The sequence below is a fragment of the Nerophis ophidion genome, linkage group LG01, assembly GCF_033978795.1.
Source record: "Nerophis ophidion isolate RoL-2023_Sa linkage group LG01, RoL_Noph_v1.0, whole genome shotgun sequence".
NCBI classification, from domain to species: domain Eukaryota; kingdom Metazoa; phylum Chordata; class Actinopteri; order Syngnathiformes; family Syngnathidae; genus Nerophis; species Nerophis ophidion.
In genome coordinates, this window is record NC_084611.1 from 38,393,380 (window position 1) to 38,418,734 (window position 25,355).

The 25,355-nt window shown below is 40.2% G+C and overlaps 1 protein-coding gene across 3 annotated transcripts in view; it reads right to left on the reverse strand.

Annotated features, from left to right (window-relative positions):
* Window positions 1-25,355, reverse strand: part of pcsk5b (proprotein convertase subtilisin/kexin type 5b) — a 305,406-nt gene that overhangs the window by 51,994 nt on the left and 228,057 nt on the right. Inside the window, exons 21-24 of one of the 3 annotated variants that reach the window (XM_061902184.1) lie at window positions 10,523-10,625; window positions 10,311-10,447; window positions 7,279-7,479; window positions 7,084-7,146 (exon numbers count right to left, since the gene is read on the reverse strand). In XM_061902184.1, the coding sequence (XP_061758168.1) occupies window positions 7,084-7,146; window positions 7,279-7,479; window positions 10,311-10,447; window positions 10,523-10,625 (504 nt within the window). Of the gene's footprint in view, window positions 1-7,083; window positions 7,147-7,278; window positions 7,480-10,310; window positions 10,448-10,522; window positions 10,626-21,646; window positions 24,926-25,355 lie in introns of those variants that run through there. The other 2 variants (XM_061902182.1, XM_061902180.1) reach the window with 2 other exon arrangements.

Below are 25,355 nucleotides of genomic sequence, written 5' to 3' on the forward strand. Positions count from 1 at the left end.
TATCTCATCTGACAGAAAATAAGCAAATATCACCCTTATTTGAGATATTTAATCTTACCTAGATTTCAGTTTTTGCAGTGTAGTGTGTGAATGTTGTCTGTCTATCTGTGTTGGCCCTGTGATTAGGTGGCGACTTGTCCAGGGTGTACGACGCCTTCTGCCCGAATTCAGCTGAGATAGGCTCCAGCAACTTCAAATGGGACAAGCAGTAGTAAGTGGATGGATGGATAATATATATAATATTTATAATATATATAAATTTGTAATGAAGATAAGTGGTACAGAAAATAGACGGACCTTTTTCTTGTTACATTAAACCTTTTTGTTCTTTGTTCATATGTTTTCTTGTTTAGTTGTATTTTTTTAGAATGCCAAAACAATAATACAAGGTGCGGGCCGCAAATGGCCCTCTGACACCCCGGTTTTAGTGTGCATGCATGCGTGTGCAAGCCAGAGAGAGAGAGAGAGAGAGAGAGACGGAGCGATAGAGAGACCCAAAGCCTAACTAATTCAAAACTGCTGTCGGTCCAGAAATGACAAAACAACCCAAAGGATAACGAGACGACAACAAGTTTTAAAGTTGTTTTTTTTAACAAGAAAAGACCCTTTTGAAAACTTCCCGTAGGGCCATTTATGCTCCTCCATTGACCCCCTTACACACACACACACACACACACACGCACACACACACACACACACACACAGACTCCCTTCAGCAACAACACTCAAATACTTGCATGCAGCAGGCAAGTCGCTACGTGTGCAAGCAATTATTTAGGCAGAGAGGCACAAGAAGACACACAATACTACAAGAGACACACCCTCAGCCCTCTGTTTATGTCTGTCCCTACATTGTTTACATGCATTTGCAAGCATGTCGGCATATTTTCCAACCCTAAGCTGAATGAAGTTGAAGGAATTATTGGACGCAAGCATGTACAAACCCTGTTTCCATGTGAGTTGGGAAATTGTGTTGGATGTAAATATAAACAGAATACAATGATTTGCAAATCCTTTTCAACCCATACTCAGTTGAATGCACTACAAAGACAACATATTTGATGTTCAAACTGATAAACTTTTTTTTGTTTTGCAAATAATCATTAACTTTAGAATTTGATGCCAGCAACATGTGACAAAGAAGTTGGGAAAGGTGGCAATAAATACTAATAAAGTTGAGGAATGCTCATCAAACACTCATTTCGAACATTCCACAGGTGTGCAGGCTAATTGGGAACAGGTGGGTGCCATGATTGGGTATAAAAACAGCTTCCCAAAAAATGCTCAGTCTTTCACAAGAAAGGATGGGGCGAGGTACACCCCTTTGTCCACAACTGCGTGAGCAAATAGTCACACAGTTTAAGAACATCGTTTCTCAAAGTGCAATTGCAAGAAATTTAGGGATTTCAACATCAACGGTCCATAATATCATCAAAAGGTTCAGAGAATCTTGAGAAATCACTTCACGTAAGCGGCATGGCCGGAAACCAACATTGAATGACCGTGACCTTCGATCCCTCGGACGGCACTGTATGAAAAACCGACATCAATCTCTATAGGATATCACCACATGGGCTCAGGAACACTTCAGAAAACCATTGTCACTAAATACAGTTGGTCGTTACATTTGTAAGTGCAAGTTTAAGCTCTACTATGCAAAGCGAAAACCATTTATCAACAACATCCAGAAACGCCGCTGGCTTCTCTAAACCCGAGATCATCTAAGATGGATTGATGCAAAGCGGAAAAGTGTTCTGTGCTCTGACTAGTCAACATTTCAAATTGTTTTTGGAAATATTCGACATCATGTCATCCGGACCAAATGGGAAGCGAACCATCCAGACTGTTAGCGACGGAAAGTTCAAAAGCCAGCATCTGTGATGGTATTGGGGTGCATTGGTGCCCAAGGCATGGGTAACTTACACATCTGTGAAGGCACTATTAATGCTGAAAGGTACATACAGGTTTTGGAACAACATATTCTGCCATCCAAGCGCCGTCTTTTTTCATGGACGCCCCTGCTTATTTCAGCAAGACAATGCCAAGCCACATTCAGCACGTGTTACAACAGCGTGGCTTTGTAAAAAAAAAGAGTGCGGGTACTCTTCTGGCCTGCCTGCAGTCCAGACCTGTCTCCCATCGAAAATGTGTGGCGCATTAGGAAGCGTTAAATACGACAGCGGAGACCCCGGACTGTTGAACGACTGAAGCTCTACATAAAACAAGAATGGGAAAGAATTCCACTTTCAAAGCTTCAACAATTAGTTTCCTCAGTTCCCAAACGTTTATTGAGTGTTGTTAAAAGAAAAGGTGATGTAACACAGTGGTGAACATGCCCTTTCCCAACTACTTTGGCACAAGTTGCAGCCATGAAATTCTAAGTTAATTATTATTTGCAAAAAAAATAAAGTTTATGAGTTTGAACATCAAGTATCTTGTCTATGTAGTGCATTCAATTGAACATGGGTTGAAAATGATTTGCAAATCATTGTATTCCATTTATATTTACATCTAACACAATTTCCCAACTCATATGGAAACGGGGTTTGTATTTTTGATGTTTTAGTTTGGAAATGTATTAAAAGGAAAAAAAAACACATGTACATAATTATTCATAGCCTTTGCTCAATACTTTGCAGCAATTCCAGCCTCAAGTCTTTTTCAGTACGATGCCACGAGCTCGGCACATCTATCTTTGGCCAGTTTTACCCATTTCTTTTTGCAGCACCTCAGGTTGGATGGGAAGTGTTGGTTTTTGTCCAAGATGTCTCTGTACACTGCTTTTTTTTCTTTTTTTTGTGTAAAAAATTATTACTTGCAAAAAAAAAGGTTTATGAGTTTGAACATCAAATATCTTGTCTTTGTAGTGCATTCAATTAAATATGGGTTGAAGAGGATTTGCAAATCATTGTATTCCGTTTATATTTACATCCAACACAATTCCCCAACTCATATGGAAACGGGGTTTGTATGCTGATGCGTGTGTTTGCATGACGTGTGTGTGTGTGTGTGTGTGTGTGTGTGTGTAATGAGGACAATGAGGGTGTAGCCTGAAGAGGTCAACACCCTGTATCGAGGTGTGCACAATTGCGAAGCAGCATCCTAAATGGCACTGCAAAAACTGAAATCGAAGTAAGATTAAATATCTAAAATAAGGGTGATATTAGCTTATTTTCTGTCTGATAAGATATTTCTTTCTTAGAGTGTTTTACTTGTTTTTGTCAAGACTTGGACTATGGTGTGGTTTATTTTCCCGTGGTGCAAATCGACTGAACCGGACATGGCGTGAAAGTACTGACATCTTTTAGTTAATCACTCAAAAAGTACTAAACACAAGTCACGCACAAGGCGGAGGCAAAAACAACTTAGGACATGACACATGAACTAAAAAAACTCACTAAACTGTGGACATAAAAACGAAACACTTACTGTGGCGTGAAGAAGTAAAAAACAACAGAACTATGGCATGGACCGCTTAATCAATCGGGTATCAAGGGTGTGTAGAGGGTGATGTCACCAGGCTGACTGCCTGGCAACTACAGGCTTAAAAAGTGACGTGGTGATTGACAACAGGTGCATGAGTCCAAATGAATCAGGTGCATGACATGACAGGTGAAAACTAATGAGTTGTCATGGTGACAAAAAAAAAAACAAGAGTGCACAATGAGTCCAAAACCAAACAGAACGTGACCACAAAACATGACAGTTTTAAGGGTTTTGGTCCTAAATGATCTCAGTAAGATATGACAGCTTGTTGCTGAGATTTGATGACCTTTATTAAAAAAAACATGCTTGAAACTAGAATAAAAACTGTTGCAAAGCTGTGTCATCAAAACTCACAAGTATAAAAGTACATTTTTAAAGTAATAATTTCTTATTTTAAGCATGAAAAAAAATGCATGACTTTGACACAATTGTGTCTCATAATTAAAAACCACTTTGCCACTTTGCTGTTTTATTTTCAATGAAACAATAGAAAATATGACAGTTAATATTTAAACATTTATAACATGTCATTTCTCACAATTTTGAACACAAAAAGCTCATGCACATTCAGGTCAACTCTTCAAAATTACAACTAAAAATGTTTTGGCCGGGGGCTGGGCTGTATATATGCGCACTAATTGACTGAAAGAGCACAGAGTTGGCGCGATGATGTCATGTTGTCGATGGAAAAATGCATTTTTAGACCATCTGATTTGCCTGAGCAGGTAGTAGACCCCGAGAGTAACAAGTGGTTGCCATGTTGCCTTTCCATTAACAAAAATAAATTAGTTTTTAGTATAAATTTGCTGGTTTCACAAATGTAATGTCGAGCACACATCATAATGTCAAGATAATGGCGCTAGCATTTACTTCATTTAATAATATTCGTCAACATATTATTAAATGGTCTCTTTTTTTCTACCAAGAAAAGTGCACTTGTTATTAGTGAGAATATACTTATTTTAAGGTATTTTTGGGTTCATTGAGGTTAGCTCATTTGACTTGTTTTGGAAAGTCTTGACAAGCCAAATTTTCTTGTTCTATTAGCAGATAATATTGCTTAGTTCAAATTAAATACCCCTCATTTTTGTATTTTTTTCCCTTGTTTTTGAACACTGACTTTTTGCAGTGCATTTTTTTTTTCACCAAACCTAACAAGTAAGAACATATTCCCAAGTGTTTCAGAGAGATGCAACACTTGTGAAATAGCAAAGACATTAGCAAGTGATGACAGTCAACAGAGGGGCTTAACCCTTGTGTAATGTTCAAATTGTTGCATTTTGTGGCTTTTAATGCCTCACAATCAAACACTTTTATGTTAAAATAATGAACAGATGTTGATTGGGATAAGGTAAACATCTGTTCAGTATGTTAACAAATAAGTGTTTGATTGTGAGGCAATAAAAGCCACAAAATGCAACGGGTCCATCAGACCCACAAACACAGGCTGAGTAACAACAATATGAACGTTGCACGGAGAATTTCTCTGCCAGTTTCTGCATCCCACAGAGATTCTTCTTTTGTGTTTCTGCACCTGCGGTTCTCACGCAAGGTTGCAACATTGTTTGTCAACACTGTCTGCTCTCATTTTCACGCACATTTGACCCTCTGATGTTCCGTGTACCTACAATCTGTCCTCCTCCTGTCTAGGCCTGCTGTGTGTGTGTGTGTGTGTGTGTGTGTGTGTGTGTGTGTGTGTGTGTGTGTGTGTGTGTGTGTGTGTGTGTGTGTGTGTGTTACACAGAACATCAATTTCCACAGTTCTATCTTATATGTAGTAGAAATGTGTATGGCGTGTGGTCATTAAATATGTATTCTAATATATGTTCTTCACAGAAAATGAGCCAAAGTCAGTGAGTCTCACTTTGAAAAAATAATTAATTGTGTCATTTTTCTTTTAATAAAAAATGGAAACGGGTCCCACAGACCCAGACACCAAACAAGGGTTAAAATGTGTTGCGGTCAATTAAAAAGGCAAATAAACAACCACAGATTTGAGAAGAATAAACAAAAAAAATACATTATATCATATTTTTTAAATAACATACTGATGTTATATTTGATCATCATTAGCCTGTGATAATATTTTCAAGCGGTTAGGGTTAGCAGTAGCGAATGATGCACTTTTTTGTATTTTTTTGGTTTGTTTTTAAAGTTAAAGTACTACTGATAGACGCACGCACGCACGCACGCACGCACACACACACACACACACACACACACACACACACACACACACTAGGTGTGGTGAAATTACCCTCTGCATTTGACCCAGCCCATAACTCAGACCTGGGCAAATTAAGGTCCGGGGGCCACATGCAGCCCGTTAAGCTTTTCAATCTGGCCCGTCGGACATTCCCAAATATTTTTTTAGATGCTTAAGATGGAAAGTGTAGCTGTCATTGTGATGTGCAGTGCAGTGATGTTTTTTAATGACCGCAAATCTTCAACTATACAAAGTATTTCAATGGTTGGAATCTGTGCTTTTGCATGATATATTAGTTAGTTACTATGGTCATCTAATTAGATACAATGGTCATCTAATTAGTTACTATGGTCATCTAATTGGTTACTATGGTAATTTAATTAGATACAATGATCGTCTAATTAGTTACTATGGTCATCTAATTGGTTACTATGGTAATTTAATTAGATACAATTGTCATGTAATTAGTTACTATGGTCATCTAATTGGTTACTATAGTAATTTAATTAGATACAATGGTCATCTAATTAGTTACTATGGTAATGTAAGTCACAACAGCTCAGACCAAGCAGTGTGGGTGGGGAGCGTTTCCACAGATTGTTTCCAGAGCCTGAAATGTTGGTGTCAGGGACAGACGTGAAAGGAGATTTTTAGTTCTGCAATAAAAGTGATACTATATCAAATTGTAGGTGGGTTTTTTTTTTACTCTTCGCGTTCATATTTTGCCGTGTGTTGCATTTTTCGTTGTGTTTCGCTTGATTGTAAATAATGTAGATCGAGAAAGGGTGTGAGAAGTAAAAGAGGAGCGACGTTGTCAATTTTCAGTCTTTTATCGTTCATAGTTAATATTATAAATCCCACATTATTGTCATGTACTTTCCGGGTGTCTCGTTCAGTAGAAAATGTAAAATTCCATCCTGTTTTTTAAGGCGGTCTGTCATAACGTTTTTAGCTTTCAATCAGACATTATTGTGAGGTTTTGTATTAGTGTTAGGACCCAAACACACATACTGTACAGCACATGTTCACAGCTTATATGTGTGTGGAAAAATCACAAGACTACTTCATCTCTACAGAACTGTTTCATGAGGGGTTCCCTCAATCGTCAGGAGATTTTAAAATCTCTCACACACACTCACACACACACACACACACACACACACACACACACACACACACACATATTTATATATATATATATATACATACATATGTGTATATATATATATATATATACATATATATATATATATATATATATATATATATATATATATATATATAGACATACCGGCCCCCAGTCACATTTCTTTCTCTAAATGTGGCCCCGGAGTGGAAAAAAAATGCCCAGGCCTGCCCAAACTATTCATTTTTCACGGTTATTTACTCACTGTGTTCACATTGCCTGCAACCGACGTCGCAGGGGAGACACTCCTCCCCCTTTGCAACCTCACCTAAAAAACACAAGTTCACTTCAAACAAGTAAAAAGACACCATAATTATGATTATAATGGCATTTGGATTTCGTTTTTTAATGGCATGACTTTGTGTGCAATTGCGCAAACATTCGTTTGACGCACACTCACCTGTGCTGCATTCCAGCGGAACACATTTGCCCTCTCGGAGTTGATGTCCCGGTCCGCAGCGTAAGCAGCGACTGGGCGATGTGCACAGTATGCAGTCCGGAGTGCACGGCTCACAGCGTTTGCGCGTGGAGTGAAAGAAGGCCTCCGGGCAGACGTCCCGGCACTGACCGTGGAACAGGTAGTGAGTCACGTCAAACATGTCTGGAAAAAGCAGAATACAAATAGCAGTTACAGGTCCTATATGATACTTTAAATAAGAGTCACAGGTCATGTTATAGTATCCTACAGGCCTTGATGCTGATATTTAATTGTGGCTAGTTGAGCAACAATCGTGTTCCCATGTTTAGTTTTTACTCATTTTTACTACAAACCCCGTTTCCATATGAGTTGGGAAATTGTGTTGGATGTAAATATAAACAGAAAACAATGATTTGCAAATCATTTTCAACCCATATTCAGTAGAATATGCTACAAAGACAACATATTTGATGTTCAAACTGATAAACATTTTTTTTTTAAATAATCATTAACCCTAGAATTTAATGCCAGCAACACGTGACAATGAAGCTGGGAAAGGTGGCAATAAATACTGATTAAGTTAAGGAATGCTCATCAAACACTTATTTGGAACAACCCACAGGTGAGCAGGCTAATTGGGAACAGTTGGGTGCCATGATTGGGTATAAAAGCAGCTTCCATGAAATGCTAAGTAATTCACAAACAAGGATGGGGCGAGGGTCACCAATTTGTAAGCAAATTGTCGAACAGTTTTAGAACAACATTTCTCATCGAGCTATTGCAAGGGATTTAGGGATTTTACCATCTACGGTCCGTAAAATCATCAAAAGGTTCAAAGAATCTGGAGAAATCACTGCACGTAAACGATGATATTATGGACCTTTGATCCCTCAGACGGTACTGCATCAAAAACCGATGTCAGTGTGTAAAGGATATCACCACATGGGCTCAGGAACACTTCATAAAACCAAGATCAGTAACTACAGTTGGTCGCTACATCTGTAAGTGCATGTTAAAACTCTACTATGCAAAGCAAAAGCCATTCATCAAGACCCAGGAACGCCGCCGGCTTTGCTGGGCCCGAGCTCATCTAAGATGGACTGATGCAAAGTGGAAAATTTTTCTGTGGTCTGACGAGCCCACATTTCAAATTATATTCGGAAACTGTGGACGTGGTGTCCTCCGTAACAAAGAGGAAAATAACCATCCGGATTGTTATAGGTGCAAAGTTCAAAAGCCAGCATCTGTGATGGTATGGGGGTGCATTAGTGCCCAAGGCATGGGTAACGTACACATCTGTGAAGGCACCATTTATGCTGAATGGTCCATACAGGTTTTGGAGCAACATATGTTGTCATCCAAGCAACATTATCATGGATGCCCCTCCTTATTTCAGCAAAACAATGCCAAGCCACTTGTTACAACAGCGTGGCTTCGTAGTAAAAGAGTGCGGGTACTTAACTGGGCCGCCTGCAGTCCAGACATGTCTCCCATCGAAAATTTGTGGCGCATTATGAAACGTAATATACGACAACAAGACCCCGGACTGTTGAACAACTTAAGCTGTACATCAAGCAAGAATGGTAAAGAATTCCACTTTCAAAGCTTCAACAATTAGTTTCCTCAGTTCCCAAAAAAATAAAGTTTATGAGTTTGAACATCAAGTATCTTGTCTTTGTAGTGCATTCAACTGAATATGGGTTGAAAAGGATTTGCAAATCATTGTATTCCGTTTATATTTACATTTAACACAATTTCCCAACTCATATGGAAACGGGGTTTGTATTTTTGATGTTTTATTTTGCAAATTTATTAAAAGGAAAAAAAAACACATGTACATAATTATTCATAGCCTTTGCTCAATACTTTGCAGCAATTCCAGCCCCAAGTCTTTTTCAGTACGATGCCACGAGCTCGGCACACCTATCTTTTGCACATTTCTTTTTGCAGCACCTCAGGTTGGATGGGAAGTGTTGGTTTTCGTCCAAGATGTCTCTGTACATTGCTTTTTTTCTCTTTTTTTTTGTAAAAACCTTTTTACACTCTTATCATGGGGTAATGTTTATAAAAAATTTTGGGCCAAAAAAATTATTTATTCCATTTAGGAATAAGGGCTCTCACATTAAAAAAACCTTTGCGGCTGCACTATATATAGAGCGAGTAGTACTGGATACCATGCAGTAAAAAGGGTTTATTAGTGTCAGGGAGCCAACATGTCGGTTATGTGTTATATTTAATTTGTTACATTTAAAAAGGACATTCTTATTATTTGTAAATACTTTCAGCTCTTAAGATTGTGACAGTAATAAACATTTGTATTTGTTGGAATAACTATGTGTAAGTTATCACATAACTTTAGTTAGTTAAAGTCTGTGCTCAAGCTGTACTTTTTCTATCTGTGCAAGGACAAAACTTCTTGTCTGCCGCAGATGTTATCTTTGTTTTAGCCCGCTAACAGCCTTCAAGGACCGCAACGAAGATAAGACGAAAGCATGCAGACCAAGCAGAGACAAGGCAAAATCACAAGGCCCCCAGCACAGTCCGTCACATATTGTGCGTACTGGAGCTGCTTTGCATGATAAATGTGACCGCTCCTCTTAGAGGCGGCCTTAGTGATGTTGACTGGGGGAACTCCTGAATAAATAGAAAGACTGTGACTAAGTGTGCAGCTCCATGCGTTCTCCTCATGAGCTAAATTGAACTCTGTCATTGCATGATTCTTTGCTTCTTGTCTGTTTAATAGATGTCATCAGTGTTTGAACCTGACAGTATTAGCTTGATATTTCCACAGCTATGAGCCACTAATGAGTAGACACAAACGTCGATCGGCCCAATTAAGCGGCAATGCTTCCGTTCTGTGTGTGGCGTCACGCAACCTTTTCACAACACGATCCGCCTGTATTGATCTACAGGCTTAGCAAGGAGTCAATTAGACCCCCCCCCCAAAAATGAAGGTGATTAGCAGGAAGGAAAATCAATAGCATAGCATTTAATATTATCAGTCAAGTACCTACCCTTGTCGCAAGCCGTGCAGTTGTCCGGCCCCTCGTCTGTGCACTCCAGGCAGGTGTGGTGGCAGCGGTGACACTGCCTGGCCATGGCGTAGCGCCCCCTCTGGCAGCGGATGACGCAGGCGCCTTCATCAAATAACCTGGATAGAACAGGAGGGGCTGTTGTTGACCTGGTTTTTGACCACGTCGTGTCTGTATTTGGGTTGCTTTCTCACCGTGTGGCTGGGCAGCTGGTGCAGTCTTCGCTCTCGGGACCAGTGCACTCCTGACAGGTGACGTCACACAGGAGACACTTGCCATGATGACCCATGTACTGACCTGGACGGAGCACACCACCGTAAACAACACTGACAGCGCTATAAAGCATAAATTAGTTGATTAAGAGATGCTACCTCAGTAGAAGAATTTAAGTCCCATCTTAAAACTCATTTGTATACTCTACCCTTTAAATAAACCCCCTTTTTAGATCAGTTGATCTGCCGTTTCTTTTCTTTTCTTCTCTGCCCCCCTCTCCCTTGCTGAGTGGGGTACAGGTTTGGTGGCCATGGATGAAGTGCTGGCTGTCCAGAGTCAGGACCCGTGGTGGACCCCTCGCCTGTGCATCGGTTGGGGACATCTCTGCGCTGCTGACCTGTCTCCGCTCAGGATGGTCTCCTGCAATGGACTGGACTCTCACTCTTATGTTAGATCCACTATGGACCGGACTCTCACTATTATGTTAGATCCACTATAGACTGCACTCTCGTTATGTTAGATCCACTATGGACTGGACTCTCACTATTATGTTGGATCCACTATGGATTGGACTCTCACTCCATCCATCCATCCATCCATTTTCTGCCGCTTATTCCCATTCGGGGTCGCGGGGGGCACTGGCGCCTATCTCAGCTACAATCGGGCGGAAGGCGGGGTACACCCTGGACAAGTCGCCACCTCATCGCAGGGCCAACACAGATAGACAGACAACATTCACACTCACATTCACACACTAGGGCCAATTTAGTGTTGGATTTGGATGTAAATATAAACAGAATACAATGATTAAATATCTCAAATAAGGGTGATATTTGCTTATTTTCTGTCAGATGAGATATTTCTTCTCACTAAGCAGATTTTATGTTAGTGTTTTACTTGTTTTAAGTGGTTTGGTCCTAAATGATCTCAGTAAGATATTACAGCTTGTTGCTGAGATTTTAGGACCTATATTGAGTAAAACATGCTTGAAACTAGAATATCAAGTGTCGCAAAGCTGTGTCATTAACACTCACAAGTATAAATTCACTTTTCTAAAGTAATAATTTCTTACTTCAAAAATTAAAAAAAAAAACCTATCCCCAGGTGCATGTCTTTGGAAGTGGGAGGAAGCCGGAGTACCCGGAGGGAACCCACGCATTCACGGGGAGAACATGCAAACTCCACACAGAAAGATCCCGAGCCTGGATTTGAACCCAGGACTGCAGGACCTTCGTATTGTGAGGCAGACGCACTAACCCCTCTACCACCGTGAAGCCCTGGACTCTCACTATTATTTTAAATCCACTATAGACTGCACTTTCGTTGTTATGTTAGATCCAGTATGGACTGGACTCTCACTATTATGTTGGATCCACTATGGACTGGACTCTCACTATTATGTTAGACCCACTATGGACTGGACGCTCACTGTTACATTACATCCACTATGGACTGGACTCTCACTAGTATGTTTGCTCCACAATGGACTGGACTCTCACACTAATATGTTAGATCCACTATGGACTGGACTCTCATATTATTATGTTAGATCCACAATGAACTGAACTCTCACTATTACGTTAGATCCACTATGGACTAGACTCTCACTATTATGTTAGACCCACTATGAACTTGACTCTCACTATTATGTTAGATCCACTATGGACTGGACTCTCACTATTATGTTAGATCCTTTGTGGACTGGACTATCACTGTTATGTTGGATCCACTATAGACTGCACTCTTATTATTATGTTAGATCCACTATGGACTGGACTCTCACTATTATGTTAGATCCACTATGGATTGGACTCTCACTATTATTTTAGATCTACTATAGACTGCACTCTCATTGTTATGTCAGATCCACTATGGACTGGACTCTCACTATTATGTTAGATCCACTATGGACTAGACTCTCACTATTATGTTGGATCCACTATGGACTGGACTCTCACTATTACGTTAGATCCACTATGGATTGGACTCTCACTATTATTTTAGATCCACTACAGACTGCACTTTCATTAATATGTTGGATCCACTATGGACTGGACTCTCATTATTATGTTAGATCCACTATGGACTGGACTCCCACTATTATGTTGGATCCACTATGGACTGGACTCTCACTATTATGTTGGATCCACTATGGACTGGACTCTCACTATTACGTTAAATCCACTATGGATTGGACTCTCACTATTATTTTAGATCCACTATAGACTGCACTTTCATTAATATGTTAGATCCACTATGGACTGAACTCTCACTATTATGTTAGATCCACTATGGACTGGACTCTCACTATTATGTTAGACCCACTATGGACTGGACGCTCACTGTTACATTAGATCCACTATGGACTAGACTCTCACTATTATGTTGGATCCACTATGGACTGGACTCTCACTATTACGTTAGATCCACTATGGATTGGACTCTCACTATTATTTTAGATCCACTATAGACTGCACTTTCATTAATATGTTAGATCCACTATGGACTGGACTCTCATTATTATGTTAGATCCACTATGGACTGGACTCTCACTATTATGTTAGATCCACTATGGACTGGACTCTCACTATTATGTTGGATCCACTATGGACTGGACTCTCACTATTACGTTAAATCCACTATGGATTGGACTCTCACTATTATTTTAGATCCACTATAGACTGCACTTTCATTAATATGTTAGATCCACTATGGACTGGACTCTCACTATTATGTTAGATCCACTATGGACTGGACTCTCACTATTATGTTAGACCCACTATGGACTGGACGCTCACTGTTACATTAGATCCACTATGGACTGGACTCTCAGTAGTATGTTTGCTCCACAATGGACTGGACTCTCACACTATGTTAGATCCACTATGGACGGGACTCTCACTATTATGTTAGATCCACAATGGACTGGACTCTCACTATTACGTTAGATCCACTATAGACTAGACTCTCACTATTATGTTAGACCCACTATGAACTGGACTCTCACTGTTATGTTGGATCCACTATGGACTGGACTCTCACTATTATGTTACATCCTTTATGGATTGGACTCTCACTATTATTTTAGACCCACTATAGACTCCACTCTTGTTGTTATGTTAGATCCAGTATGGACTGGACTCTCACTATTATGTTGGATCCACTATGGACTGGACGCTCACTGTTACATTACATCCACTATGGACTGGACTCTCACTAGTATGTTTGCTCCACAATGGACTGGACTCTCACACTAATATGTTAGATCCACTATGGACTGGACTCTCATATTATTATGTTAGATCCACAATGAACTGAACTCTCACTATTACGTTAGATCCACTATGGACTAGACTCTCACTATTATGTTAGACCCACTATGAACTGGACTCTCACTATTATGTTAGATCCACTATGGACTGGACTCTCACTATTATGTTGGATCCACTATGGACTGGACTCTCACTATTATGATCCACTATGGACTGGACTCTCACTAATATGTTAGATCCACAATGGACTGGACTCTCACTAATATGTTAGATCCACTATGGACTGGACTCTCACTAATATGTTAGATCCACAATGGACTGGACTCTCACTAATATGTTAGATCCACTATGGACTGGACTCTCACTATTATGTTAGACCCACCATGGACTGGACGCTCACTGTTACGTTAGATCCACTATGGACTGGACTCTCACTATTATGTTAGATCCACTATGGACTGGACTCTCACACTAATATGTTAGATCTACTATGGACTGGACTCTCATATTGTTGGATCCACAATGGACTAGACTCTCACTATTATGTTAGATCCACTATGGACGGGACTCTCACTATTATGTTAGATCCACTATGGACTGGACTTTCACTATTATGTTAGATCCTTTATGGACTGCACTCTCACTGTTATATTAGATCCACTATTGACTGGACTCTCACTATTATGTTGGATCCACTATGGACTGGACTCTCACTATTACATTAGATCCACTATGGACTGGACTCTCACTATTACATTAGATCCACTATGGACTGGACTTTCACTATTACGTTGGATCCACTATGGACTGGACTGTCACTATTATGTTAGACCCACTATGGACTGGACGCTCACTGTTACGTTAGATCCACTATGGACTGGACTCTCATATTATTATGTTAGATCCACAATGGACTGGACTCTCACTATTATGTTAGATCCACTATGGACTGGACTCTCACTATTACGTTAGATCCACTATGGACTGGACTCTCACTATTATGTTAGAGCAGGGGTAGGGAACCTATGGCTCTAGAGCCAGATGTGGCTCTTTTGATGACTACATATGGCTCTCAGATAAATCTTAGCTGACATTGCTTAACACAATAAGTAATGAATAATTCCGCTGGTAATCACAGTTTCAAAAATAACGTTCAAATTATAAAACATTCTCATGCATTTTAATCCAACCATCCGTTTTCTACCGCACCTGTTCAAGATGTCGCATTAATGGTAAGAAGTATTATATGTATTATTGGTTAACTTTTATAATAAAAATGTTGTTAAAAAGAATAAGAGACTTATTATACTCTACGAATGTTGGTCATACTTAAAAATGCACACATTTATTTATATTCAGTGTTGAAAAATGTTATATGGCTCTTACGGAAATACATTTTGAAATATTTGGCTTTCATGGCTCTCTCAGCCAAAAAGGTTCCCGACCCCTGTTTTAAATCCACTATGGACTGGACTCTCACTATTATGTTAGATCCTTTATGGACTGGACTCTCACTGTTATGTTAGATCCACTATGGACTGGACTCTCACTATTATGTTGGATCCACTATGGACTGGACTCTCACTATTACATTAGATCCACTATGGACTGGACTCTCACTATTACGTTGGATCCACTATGGACTGGACTCTCACTATTATGTTAGATCCACTATGGACTGGACTCTCACTATTAGTGTGAATGGGTAAATGTGGAAGTAGTGTCAAAGCGCTTTGAGTACCTTGAAGGTAGAAAAGCGCTATACAAGTACAACCCATTTACCAATAACCCATTATTATGTTAAATCCACTATGGACTGGACTCTCACTATTATGTTAGATCCACTATGGACTGGGCTCTCACTATTATGTTAGGTCCACTACGGACTGGACTCTCACTATTATGTTGGATCCACTATGGACTGGACTTTCACTATTACGTTAGATCCACTACGGACTGGACTCTCACAATTATGATCCACTATGGACTGGACTCTCACTATTATGTTGGATCCACTATGGACTGGACTTTCACTATTATGTTGGATCCACTATGGACGGGACTCTCACTATTATGTTGGATCCACTATGGACTGGACTTTCACTATTACGTTAGATCCACTACGGACTGGACTCTCACAATATTATGCTAGATCCACTCGACATCCATTGCACCGGTCTCCCCTGGGGGGGGGGGGGGGGGGGGGGGGGGGGTCTGCAGTCCTCTCCAAGGTTTCTCATTGTCATCCCACTGGGTTGAGTTTTTCCTTGCCCTGATGTGGGCTCTGAACCGAGGATGTCGTTGGGGCTTGTGCAGCACTTTGAGACACTTGTGATTTAGGGCTATATAAATAAACATTGATTGATTGGTTGATTGCAATAGTATAGTATATTTTCTCCTTTTATTTTATTTTAGTAATAATAGCTAATACCCAACAAAATAGATGCCGAGTACTCTCTGCAGTTAAGTAAATAAAGGGCCGCCATTATCCTAGAAGTATCTCATTAGGTAGTGTGTGTGTACCTAATATTATGGCCGTGTTTTTTCTTTCCATTTTTGCATTAAGAAGTAGAAATGACGCATGTTGCAGCAAAAAAATAAAAATAAAATAAACACATCTGTCACTTATTCTTTCAGTGTTAACATTTCTTGTGCACAATTTGTCTCTCACCTTTCCACTGGACCAGGAAGACACGCTCGGCGATGTGGTCGTGCACGTGTCAAAGGTTATCATTGCCCTCACTTGTTACTTACAAAACAAATGAGCTTCTTTGTATGCAAACACCAACAGGCAACACTCAATCACACACACAAGTATATATACACAATACACAACACACACACACACACACACACACAGAGGAATTCTACTGATGTTGTTGCGCTATAGCATGGGTGTCAAACTCAGGCCCCCGGGGCAAATTTGGTCTTTGGTGTCATTTCATTTGGCCCTTGAGGCAATTTTAAAGTAACATTAGAGCTGGCCCAGCGGTATTATAACACCGCATTCATCACTGATACTCATACTTACCAACCCTCACGATTTTCCCGGGAGACTTACGAATTTCAGTGCCCCTCACGAAAATCTCCCGGGTCAACCATTCTCACAAATTTCTCCCGATTTCTCCGGACAACAACATTGGGGGCTTGCCTTAAAGGCACTGCCTTTATCGTCCCCTAGACCAGGGGTGTCAAACTCACATACAGAGTGGGCCAAAATTTAAAACTGAACAAAGGGGCGGGCCAAGGTTGAACTAATTTACCTTTTACTAGGGACCCAAACAAGTTTTGCATTTAATATTGAACAAGCAAGGCTTATATAACTTTATAGTGACATGCAAAATAGAGTTTCAAATAATAATGATAATTAAAGCTGCAAGCAGCGATGGACGGTACCGCTTTGGCTGCTGCCCCCGCAACCCAAGCCCGGATAAGCCTTAGAAGATGGGTGGATAGTAGCTACTATTAGCAAACAGATAGACTTACCAACTCGGCGTAATATCTTAACATCGACACACTCTCTCGTCACAACTCGGCCCTGATGGTCGGCACCTATAAGTTTACAATGTTGGACGGTTGTTTTTACGATATGCAGGCAAACGACAACTTTAAAACATACCGGCTTAGCTACGGCACCTGGCAGCAATCTTGGTATAGACGATCACAGCCCCTCCCTCACGAATGTTGGTGCGTGCGCACCAGCAGCAGACAATGCAGAAAAACAAAAAAACGTCTCCCTCACTGTGTCAGCGCACGGCGGCCACCTTTGAAAAGTTTGGTAGCGGGGGGTGTCCCGGAAGAGTTAGTGCTCAAGGGGTTTTGAGTATTTGTTCTGTTGTGTTACAGTGTGGATGTCCTCCCGAAACGTGTTTATCATTCTTGTTTGGTGTGGGTCTTCCTAGGGGGGCGCTAGAGCGCAATTTTTATTTTAATTTTATTTTTTTATCAGATGGCGATTTTTGCCAGTCCTGATGTGAATAAATGCTAAGCATACTTGGTCAACAGCCATATAGGTCACACTGAGGGTGGCCGTATAAACAACTTTAACACTGTTACAAATATGCATCACAAACAAGAATGATAAACACGTTTCGGGAGGACATCCACACTGTAACACAACATAAACACAACAGAACAAATACCCGGAACACCTTGCAGCACTAACTCTTCCAGGACGCTACAATATACACCCCCCGCCCCCGCTACCAACCTGAGCCCCGACGTTAACTGAGCAGTAAAAAGGTCTGAATGGTTGATTTATTCATAGTTATTTTATTTTCAAATATATTAGCCTGTGGAAAAAGTTTAATGTTGATATTTACCTCAGAAGGTTGCAAATAGAAAAGAGGCATTACATTTTTTATTAAAATTTTATTTAATATACCATTGATGTTTTTTCGTATGTTTTTTGAGAGTTGATTTTGCACTATTAAGTTATATAAGCGTCGCTTGTTCCATATTCAGTGTTAAAGCAAATCCGTGCAGCAATAATTAATGTTTCATTCATGCACTTTCTCTTGTTACTTCAAGGCTTGAATGTTTGATTCATTCTTTATTTTATTTTCAAATTTATTATTAGCCTGTGGAACAATGTTTATTTTGATATTTACCTCAGAAGGCTGCAAATAGAAAAGGGGCATTCAATTTTTATTTATATTTTATTTGATATGTCATTGATATTTTTTAATCACTATTATTCGAAACTCTATTTTGCATGTCACTATAACGTTACATAAACCTTGCTTGTTCAATATTCAATGCAAAACTGGGTTGGGTCCCTATTAAAAGGTTAATTTGTTCAACCTTGGCCCGCGCCTTTGTTCAATTTTAAAATGTTGGCCCACTCTGTATTTGACCTTGACACCCCTGAGCTATAGTGAGGACACGATGAGATTTTAAAGTCAAAACTAGTCAGTAGGGGGCGCTGCTACACTATACTTGGGAGTTAAGGGTTCTACAGTATGGAAAAAATAAAATTACAGTATTGCAACACTAAACACGAAGGTGGTGCAGATCTGGATAAAGGTGCAGATGCTTGTTTGTTTTTGGTCTAGTTTGTCTTAGTGTAAATTATTAGATTTTGCAACAGTTTTAAACCAAGATGGAGGTGAGATTGTCCAAAATGTAGCATTGATGCTAAAAATGTAACTGGGTCAAAAGTGTTTTTTTTAGCTAAACCTATTGTTACTATAACAATCTACAAGGTTAATATAGTTAGCTTCTCTTTCTTCCCCTCCATTTATCTGCTTTCTTTTGAATAAAGTAGAAACATTTAAGTCCCATCTTAAAACTCATTTGTATTTGCTAGACTTTAAATAAACCCCCCTTTTACACCAGTTGATCTGCCGTTTCTTTTCTTCTCTGCTCTGCCTCTTTCTCCCTTGTGGAGGGGGGCGCAGGTTTGGTGGCCATGGATGAAGTGCTGGCTGTCCAGAGTCAGGACCTGGGGTGGACCGCTCGCCTGTGCATCGGTTGGGGACATCGCTGCGCTGCTGACCTGTCTCCGTTCGGTTGCCCCGGGAGATTTTCGGGAGGGGCACTGATATTCGGGAGTGTCCTGGGAAAATCGGGAGGGTTGGCAAGTATCCCTGTGGATAGCAGGTCAGTGACCATGATGTGTATTTTCTTGAACCCGACAGCACAGCATTTACTTATATGACCCAATCCAAACACCCTTTCCTAGTCATGGCGCGGGGGCAAAAAAATTCTACCAGAAATAAAAGTCAACACGCTCTGTGGATATTATAAAAACATCCCATCACCATAAAAACCTTTGCATTTACACCCATTTTAATCAATTACAAGGCAGGATGGGAAAAACGTGAAACACTCTCCAGACTTGTCCATGTTTGACTTTTAGGTGCTTGATATTTTCTGATTGATTATAAAGCTTTAAAGAGGTTGTCACTGAGGTAAACAAAGTAGGAGTAAAACCTTCACATACTCTTAATATTCAATTATTATAATTAGTAGTTATTAATTATATATCCATTATTTTATAATACAAAAACCAAAACCAGTGAAGTTGGCACGTTGTGTAAATAGCAAATAAAAACAGAATACAATGATTTGCAAATCCTTTTCAACTTATATTCAATTGAATACACTGCAAACACAAGATATTTAACATTCGAACTAGAAAACTTTTATTTTTTTGCAAATATTAGCTCATTTGGAATTTGATGCCTGCGACATGTTTAAAAAAAGCTGGCACAAGAGGCAAAAAAGACAGAGAAAGTTGAGGAATGCTCACCAAACACTTATTTGAAAAATCCCACAGGTGTGCAGGCTAATTGGGAATAGGTGGGTGCCATGATTGGGTATAAAAGCAGCTTCCATGAAATGCTCAGGTATTCACAAACAAGGACGGGGCGAGGGTCACCACTTTGTGAAAAAATGTGTGAGCAAATTGTCTAACAGTTTAAGAACAACATTTCTCAACAAGTTATTGCAAGGAATTTAGGGATTTCACCATCTACGCTCTGTAATATCATCAAAACAGAACAAAAGGTTCAGAGAATCTGGAGAAATCACTACACGTGTGATGTTTTACGAACCTTCAATCCCTCAGGCGGTACTACATCAAAGAGCGACATCAGTGTGTAAAGGATATCACCACATGGGCTCAGGAACACTTCAGAAAATCACTGTCAGTAACTACAGTTTGTCACTACATCTGTAAGTGCAAGTTAAAACTCTACTATGCAAAGCGAAAGCCGTTTATCAACAACACCCAGAAACGACGCCGGCTTCGTTGGGCCCGAGGTCAACTAAGATGGACTGATGCAAAGTGGAAAAGTGTTCTGTGGTCTGACAAGTCCACATTTCAAATTCTTATTGGAAGTTAAGTGTAAGTTACCAAAGGCATGGGTAACTTACACATCTGTACCTGCACCATTAATGCTGAAAGGTACATATAGGTACATATGTTGCTATCCAAGCAAGGTTATCGTGGACGCCCCTGCTTATTTCAGCAAGATAATGCCAAGCCACGTGTTACAACAGCGTGGCTTCATAGTAAAAGAGTGCGGGTACTAGACTGGCCTGCCTGTAGTCCAGACCTGTCTCCTATTGAAAATGTGTGGTGCATTATGAAGCCTAAAATACCACAACAGAGACCCTGGACAACTTAATCTGCACATCAAGCAAGAATGGGAAAGAATTCCACCTGAAATGCGTAAAAAATTGGCGTCCTCAGTTCCCAAACGTTTACTGAGTGTTGTTAAAAGGAAAGGTCATGTAACAAAGTGGTAAAAATGCCAAATTTTACAACTTTTTTGCAACGAGTAGCTGCCATAAATTCTAAGTTAATGATTATTTTCCCAAAAAAGTTTATTTTCTCAGTTCGAACATTAAACATCTTGTCTTTGCAGTCTATTCAATTGAATATAAATTCAAAAGGATTTGCAAATATTTGTACTCTGCTTTTATTTACAAATTACACAACGTGCTGATACTGTATAAGCGATCAAAATGGAGTTCTTTTGTTTAAAAAAAAGCAACAAAAAAAAATGTTTTGCCTTAGCAGAACTTCAAAAACGGGACTTCTGGATGATAGGTCAAGTCACTTGAACGTGACCAAACTTGTCAAAATAAACCCCAAAAAAATACAACATAAAAAAAGAGAAAGTGAACACAAAACAAAAACATTAATAGATTAAACATTTTAATAAGAACATTTAAGTAAGAATAAAAAAGAAAAATCTAAGACTCTGAGTAACAATGCATTGTGGCAAATATGTCACGGGTACACAATAAAAACAGATTTTATATGACAATTGTGTGTGTGTGTGTGTGTGTCTACTAGTCTAGCCTAAAGTCAATAAGGAGCAGTTTTTGTTATCCAAAAGAGGGGCTTTGTCAGTCTTTATTACAAATCAGCAAGAATCAGGACCAAGTAACAGTACAACATTCTAATACTGGAAATGCTTACACACACACACACACACACACACACATCACACATACTGTACACACACACTCACTTATACACACACACACATTCAGCGATCTTTTTCACTGTTCTTTATTTCATGCCAGCACCAGTTGGACTACGTGTGGTCGGACCGGGACCAGGCAAGGTTTTCGAGGCGGCGGACGAGACGCGTCGGCCGCCGTGCAACAAGATTTGGCTCACTGTCTAAAGCACTACCACCTACTGTACATTAAACACACCTCGGTGTGTATTTCAACTTTAAAGTTTAGGTTGCCGGAGGGACCAAAAACAACAACGAAAATATGAGAAGAGGTTTACGGCGGCGACCTTCTGAACGTGCAGAGAAGCCTTGCAGTGGCATGATGTGAAAGGTTGCCGAGATTGGGAACAGGAAGGACATATGTGAAGAATTTGGGTGTCCAAAGTGCCTTTTTTTTTTTTATTGCCCCACGGCATATTGTAAAAATATACAATGTTATTAGGGAGGATTAAATAATTTCTAGGAAAAAGTTGAGAATCCCACTAATACTAATAACTGTGTGCTGTGTCGCCTCTAACACGAAGCTAGGACATTTTTCCCCCCCCTAAAATATACCCCACTGCTTTGAGCTACGCTGGATTGATTTCTAGCGTGTTTCATAAACTGAAAGGTGAAGAACATCAAAACTTCAATTTTACTGCATGAAGCCCTTGGGCGGACACCCCCGATCGCCGTGAAAGTAAAAAGTTATCCCGTGAGATGATTTGTCAACATCCGAAGAGCGACGTCTGGCCTTACGTCGGGAGCGAACGTCCCTTATCTAAAACTTCAGGGACGGGCATCATAATGGACTTCTGCAAGATCGATTGTTGATTAGTCATGTCTGAGCGGCACTACCGCATCCAACCAGCAGGGACGCTATAAAAGGCAACCAGCAGAGGCAATGCCACCAGTACACACAGCTGGCAGAAGCACTGATGGATGCAACCTGCAAAAGTTTTTGATCAGCAGTCGTTCTACTGGATGTAACCAGCAGCAGGACTTCACCAGCAGATGTACTGTACCAGTAGAAGTACTTTTACCAATAGAAGTACTTTAACAATAGAAGTACTTTACCAATAGAAGTACTTCACCAACAAAAGTACTTTACCAGCAGAAGTACTTTACCAGCAGAAGTACTTCACCAGTAAAAGTACTTCACTAACAAAAGTACTTTACCAGTAGAAGTACTTCACCAGTAGAAGTACTATACCAGCAGAAGTACTTCACCAGCAGATGTACTTTGCCAGAGGAAGTACTTCACCAGGAGAAGTACTTCACCGGCAGGTTTACTTTACCAGCAGAAGTACTTTTCCAGCAGCAGTACTTTACCTGTAGATGTACTTTACCAGCAGAAGCACTTTACCAGTAGATGTACTTTACCTGTAGAAGTACTTTACCTGTAGAATAACTTTACCTGTAGAATAACTTTACCTGTAGAAGTACTTCACCAGCAGAAGTACTTTATCTGTAGAAGTATTTTACCAGTAGAAGTACTTCACCAGTAGAAGTAGTTCACCAGTAGAAGTACTTCACCAGTAGAAGTACTTCACCAGCAGAAGTACTTCACCAGCAGAAGTACTTCCCCAGTATAAGTACTTCCCCAGTAGAAGTACTTAATAGAAGTACTTTACCAACAGAAGTATTTCACCTGTAGAAGTAATTTACCAGTAGAAGTACTTTATCCGTAGAAGTATTTCACCAGTAGAAGTACTTCACCAGCAGAAGAACTTCACCAGTAGTAGTACTTTAACAGTAGAAGTACTTCAAAACAGAAGTACTTCCCCAGCAGAAGTACTTCACCAGTAGAAGTACTTTGCCAGCAAAAGTACTTTACTAGCAGAAGTACATTACCCGTTGAAGTACTTCACCTGCAGAAGTACTTCACCAGCAGAAATACTTCACCAGTAGAAGTACTTCACCAGTAGAAATATTTCACCAGCAGAAATACATTATCCGTAGAAGTACTTCACCAGTAGAAGTACTTCACCAACAGAAATACTTCACCAGTAGACGTACTTCACCAGTAGAATTACTTCACCAGCAGAAATACTTTATCTGTAGAAGTACTTCACCTGCAGAAGTACTTCACCAGCAGAAATACATTATCGGTAGAAGTACTTCACCAGTAGAAGTAATTCACCAGCAGAAGTACTTCACCAGCAGAAATACTCTATCTGTAGAAGTACTTGACCAGTAGAAGTACTTTACCTGCAAAAGTACTTCATCAGTAGAAGTACTTCACCAGCAGAGGCTACGTCCATGAATATTCCCGCTACGACACAGGCTTCATCCCTCTGACACTGGTGTCGAAGCAGGAGTTGAGAACATTCCGCTATAGTCTACCGTCCCTTTAAGAATAACTGATGAATCCATTACTGCCCACCCCCATGTAAGTAATGTATTTGTACCAATCAGGTGCTTTTGGTCATCAATGTTGGAAGGTGATGACTTCAAGTGTACGACTTCATCTTTATTTTTTTTCTTGTAAATGTGTGTTCCTTCATACTGTAGGCCCACACACTCATGATTTTCACATTGTTTTGTTTTGTTGTTGTTGTTGTTGCTCTTTTGACGTACACTATATTTACACAAACTGCCCTAGTTCCATCTTTTCAGGAGGAGCCACAATTAAAAAAAACAAAAAACTATGTATTCAGAGATTCACAGGTTTTAGCGATGCACGCTACACTGGCAACAAAAATAATTAAAAAGATTCAATTATTTTGGCATTGATGCTTTGGTCACAAAATACCGACACTTTGTTTTCGTTTGTAAGGAAATTTCCAGTCATTGTGCACACCCTGAACGCGTGCGTCCCGGTACGGAAAAAAAAAAAAAAAAAGGTAGGTGTGTTGTAGTCCCGTCTTCGCACCTCCCATGCAGTCCCTTTAAGAGGCACAGATTCCGTTATAAATTATGCGACTGTGAAAGAGCGGGCAAAAAATCGGGGCCGAGGGTTGGATCGTCGAAGGGGTGGGGGAGCGTGTCGCCCTCACATCCTCCCCCCCGCACGCCGCCGGCGCGCTCGGGCGGTCCCGTCAGCCCTTTTGCGAGCACGTTCTGCAGCAGAGTTGCTGCAGAACTTTCCTCTGGCAAAGATTGTTCTTTTTAACGAGCACGCAGAAGCTGCCTTCCGCCCAAGATTCTTCAGTTGCTTTCCACAGACCAGGAAGGAAGAGACAGAAGAAGGTTGGAACAAGAAGAGGAGAGAGAGAGGGAGAGAGAGAGGGAGAAAGAGATGGAGGGAAGGAGGGAGGGAGACACACATGGAGGAACAAACAAGCGTGGGATTGGTCAGGAGACGGGAAATGTTTGAACCATCCGATCATGGGGTGACGTTCAGCGGAGTGATTGGATCCATGGCGAGGAGAGGTTGGAACAAAAAAAATAAACAGATCAGAGAGCGGGAGAAAGAGAGAAAGAAAAGATGTCACACAGTTAGAAAAGATAATAACATTTGGCATGAAACACTTGCGATTATGAAGAAAGAAGACTGGATTTACACCACGTGCTTGAAGCAGCAATCAGTCTCATTGTTTACATTTTATACTTTAACAATAGATTGTACTTAATAGACACCTGGC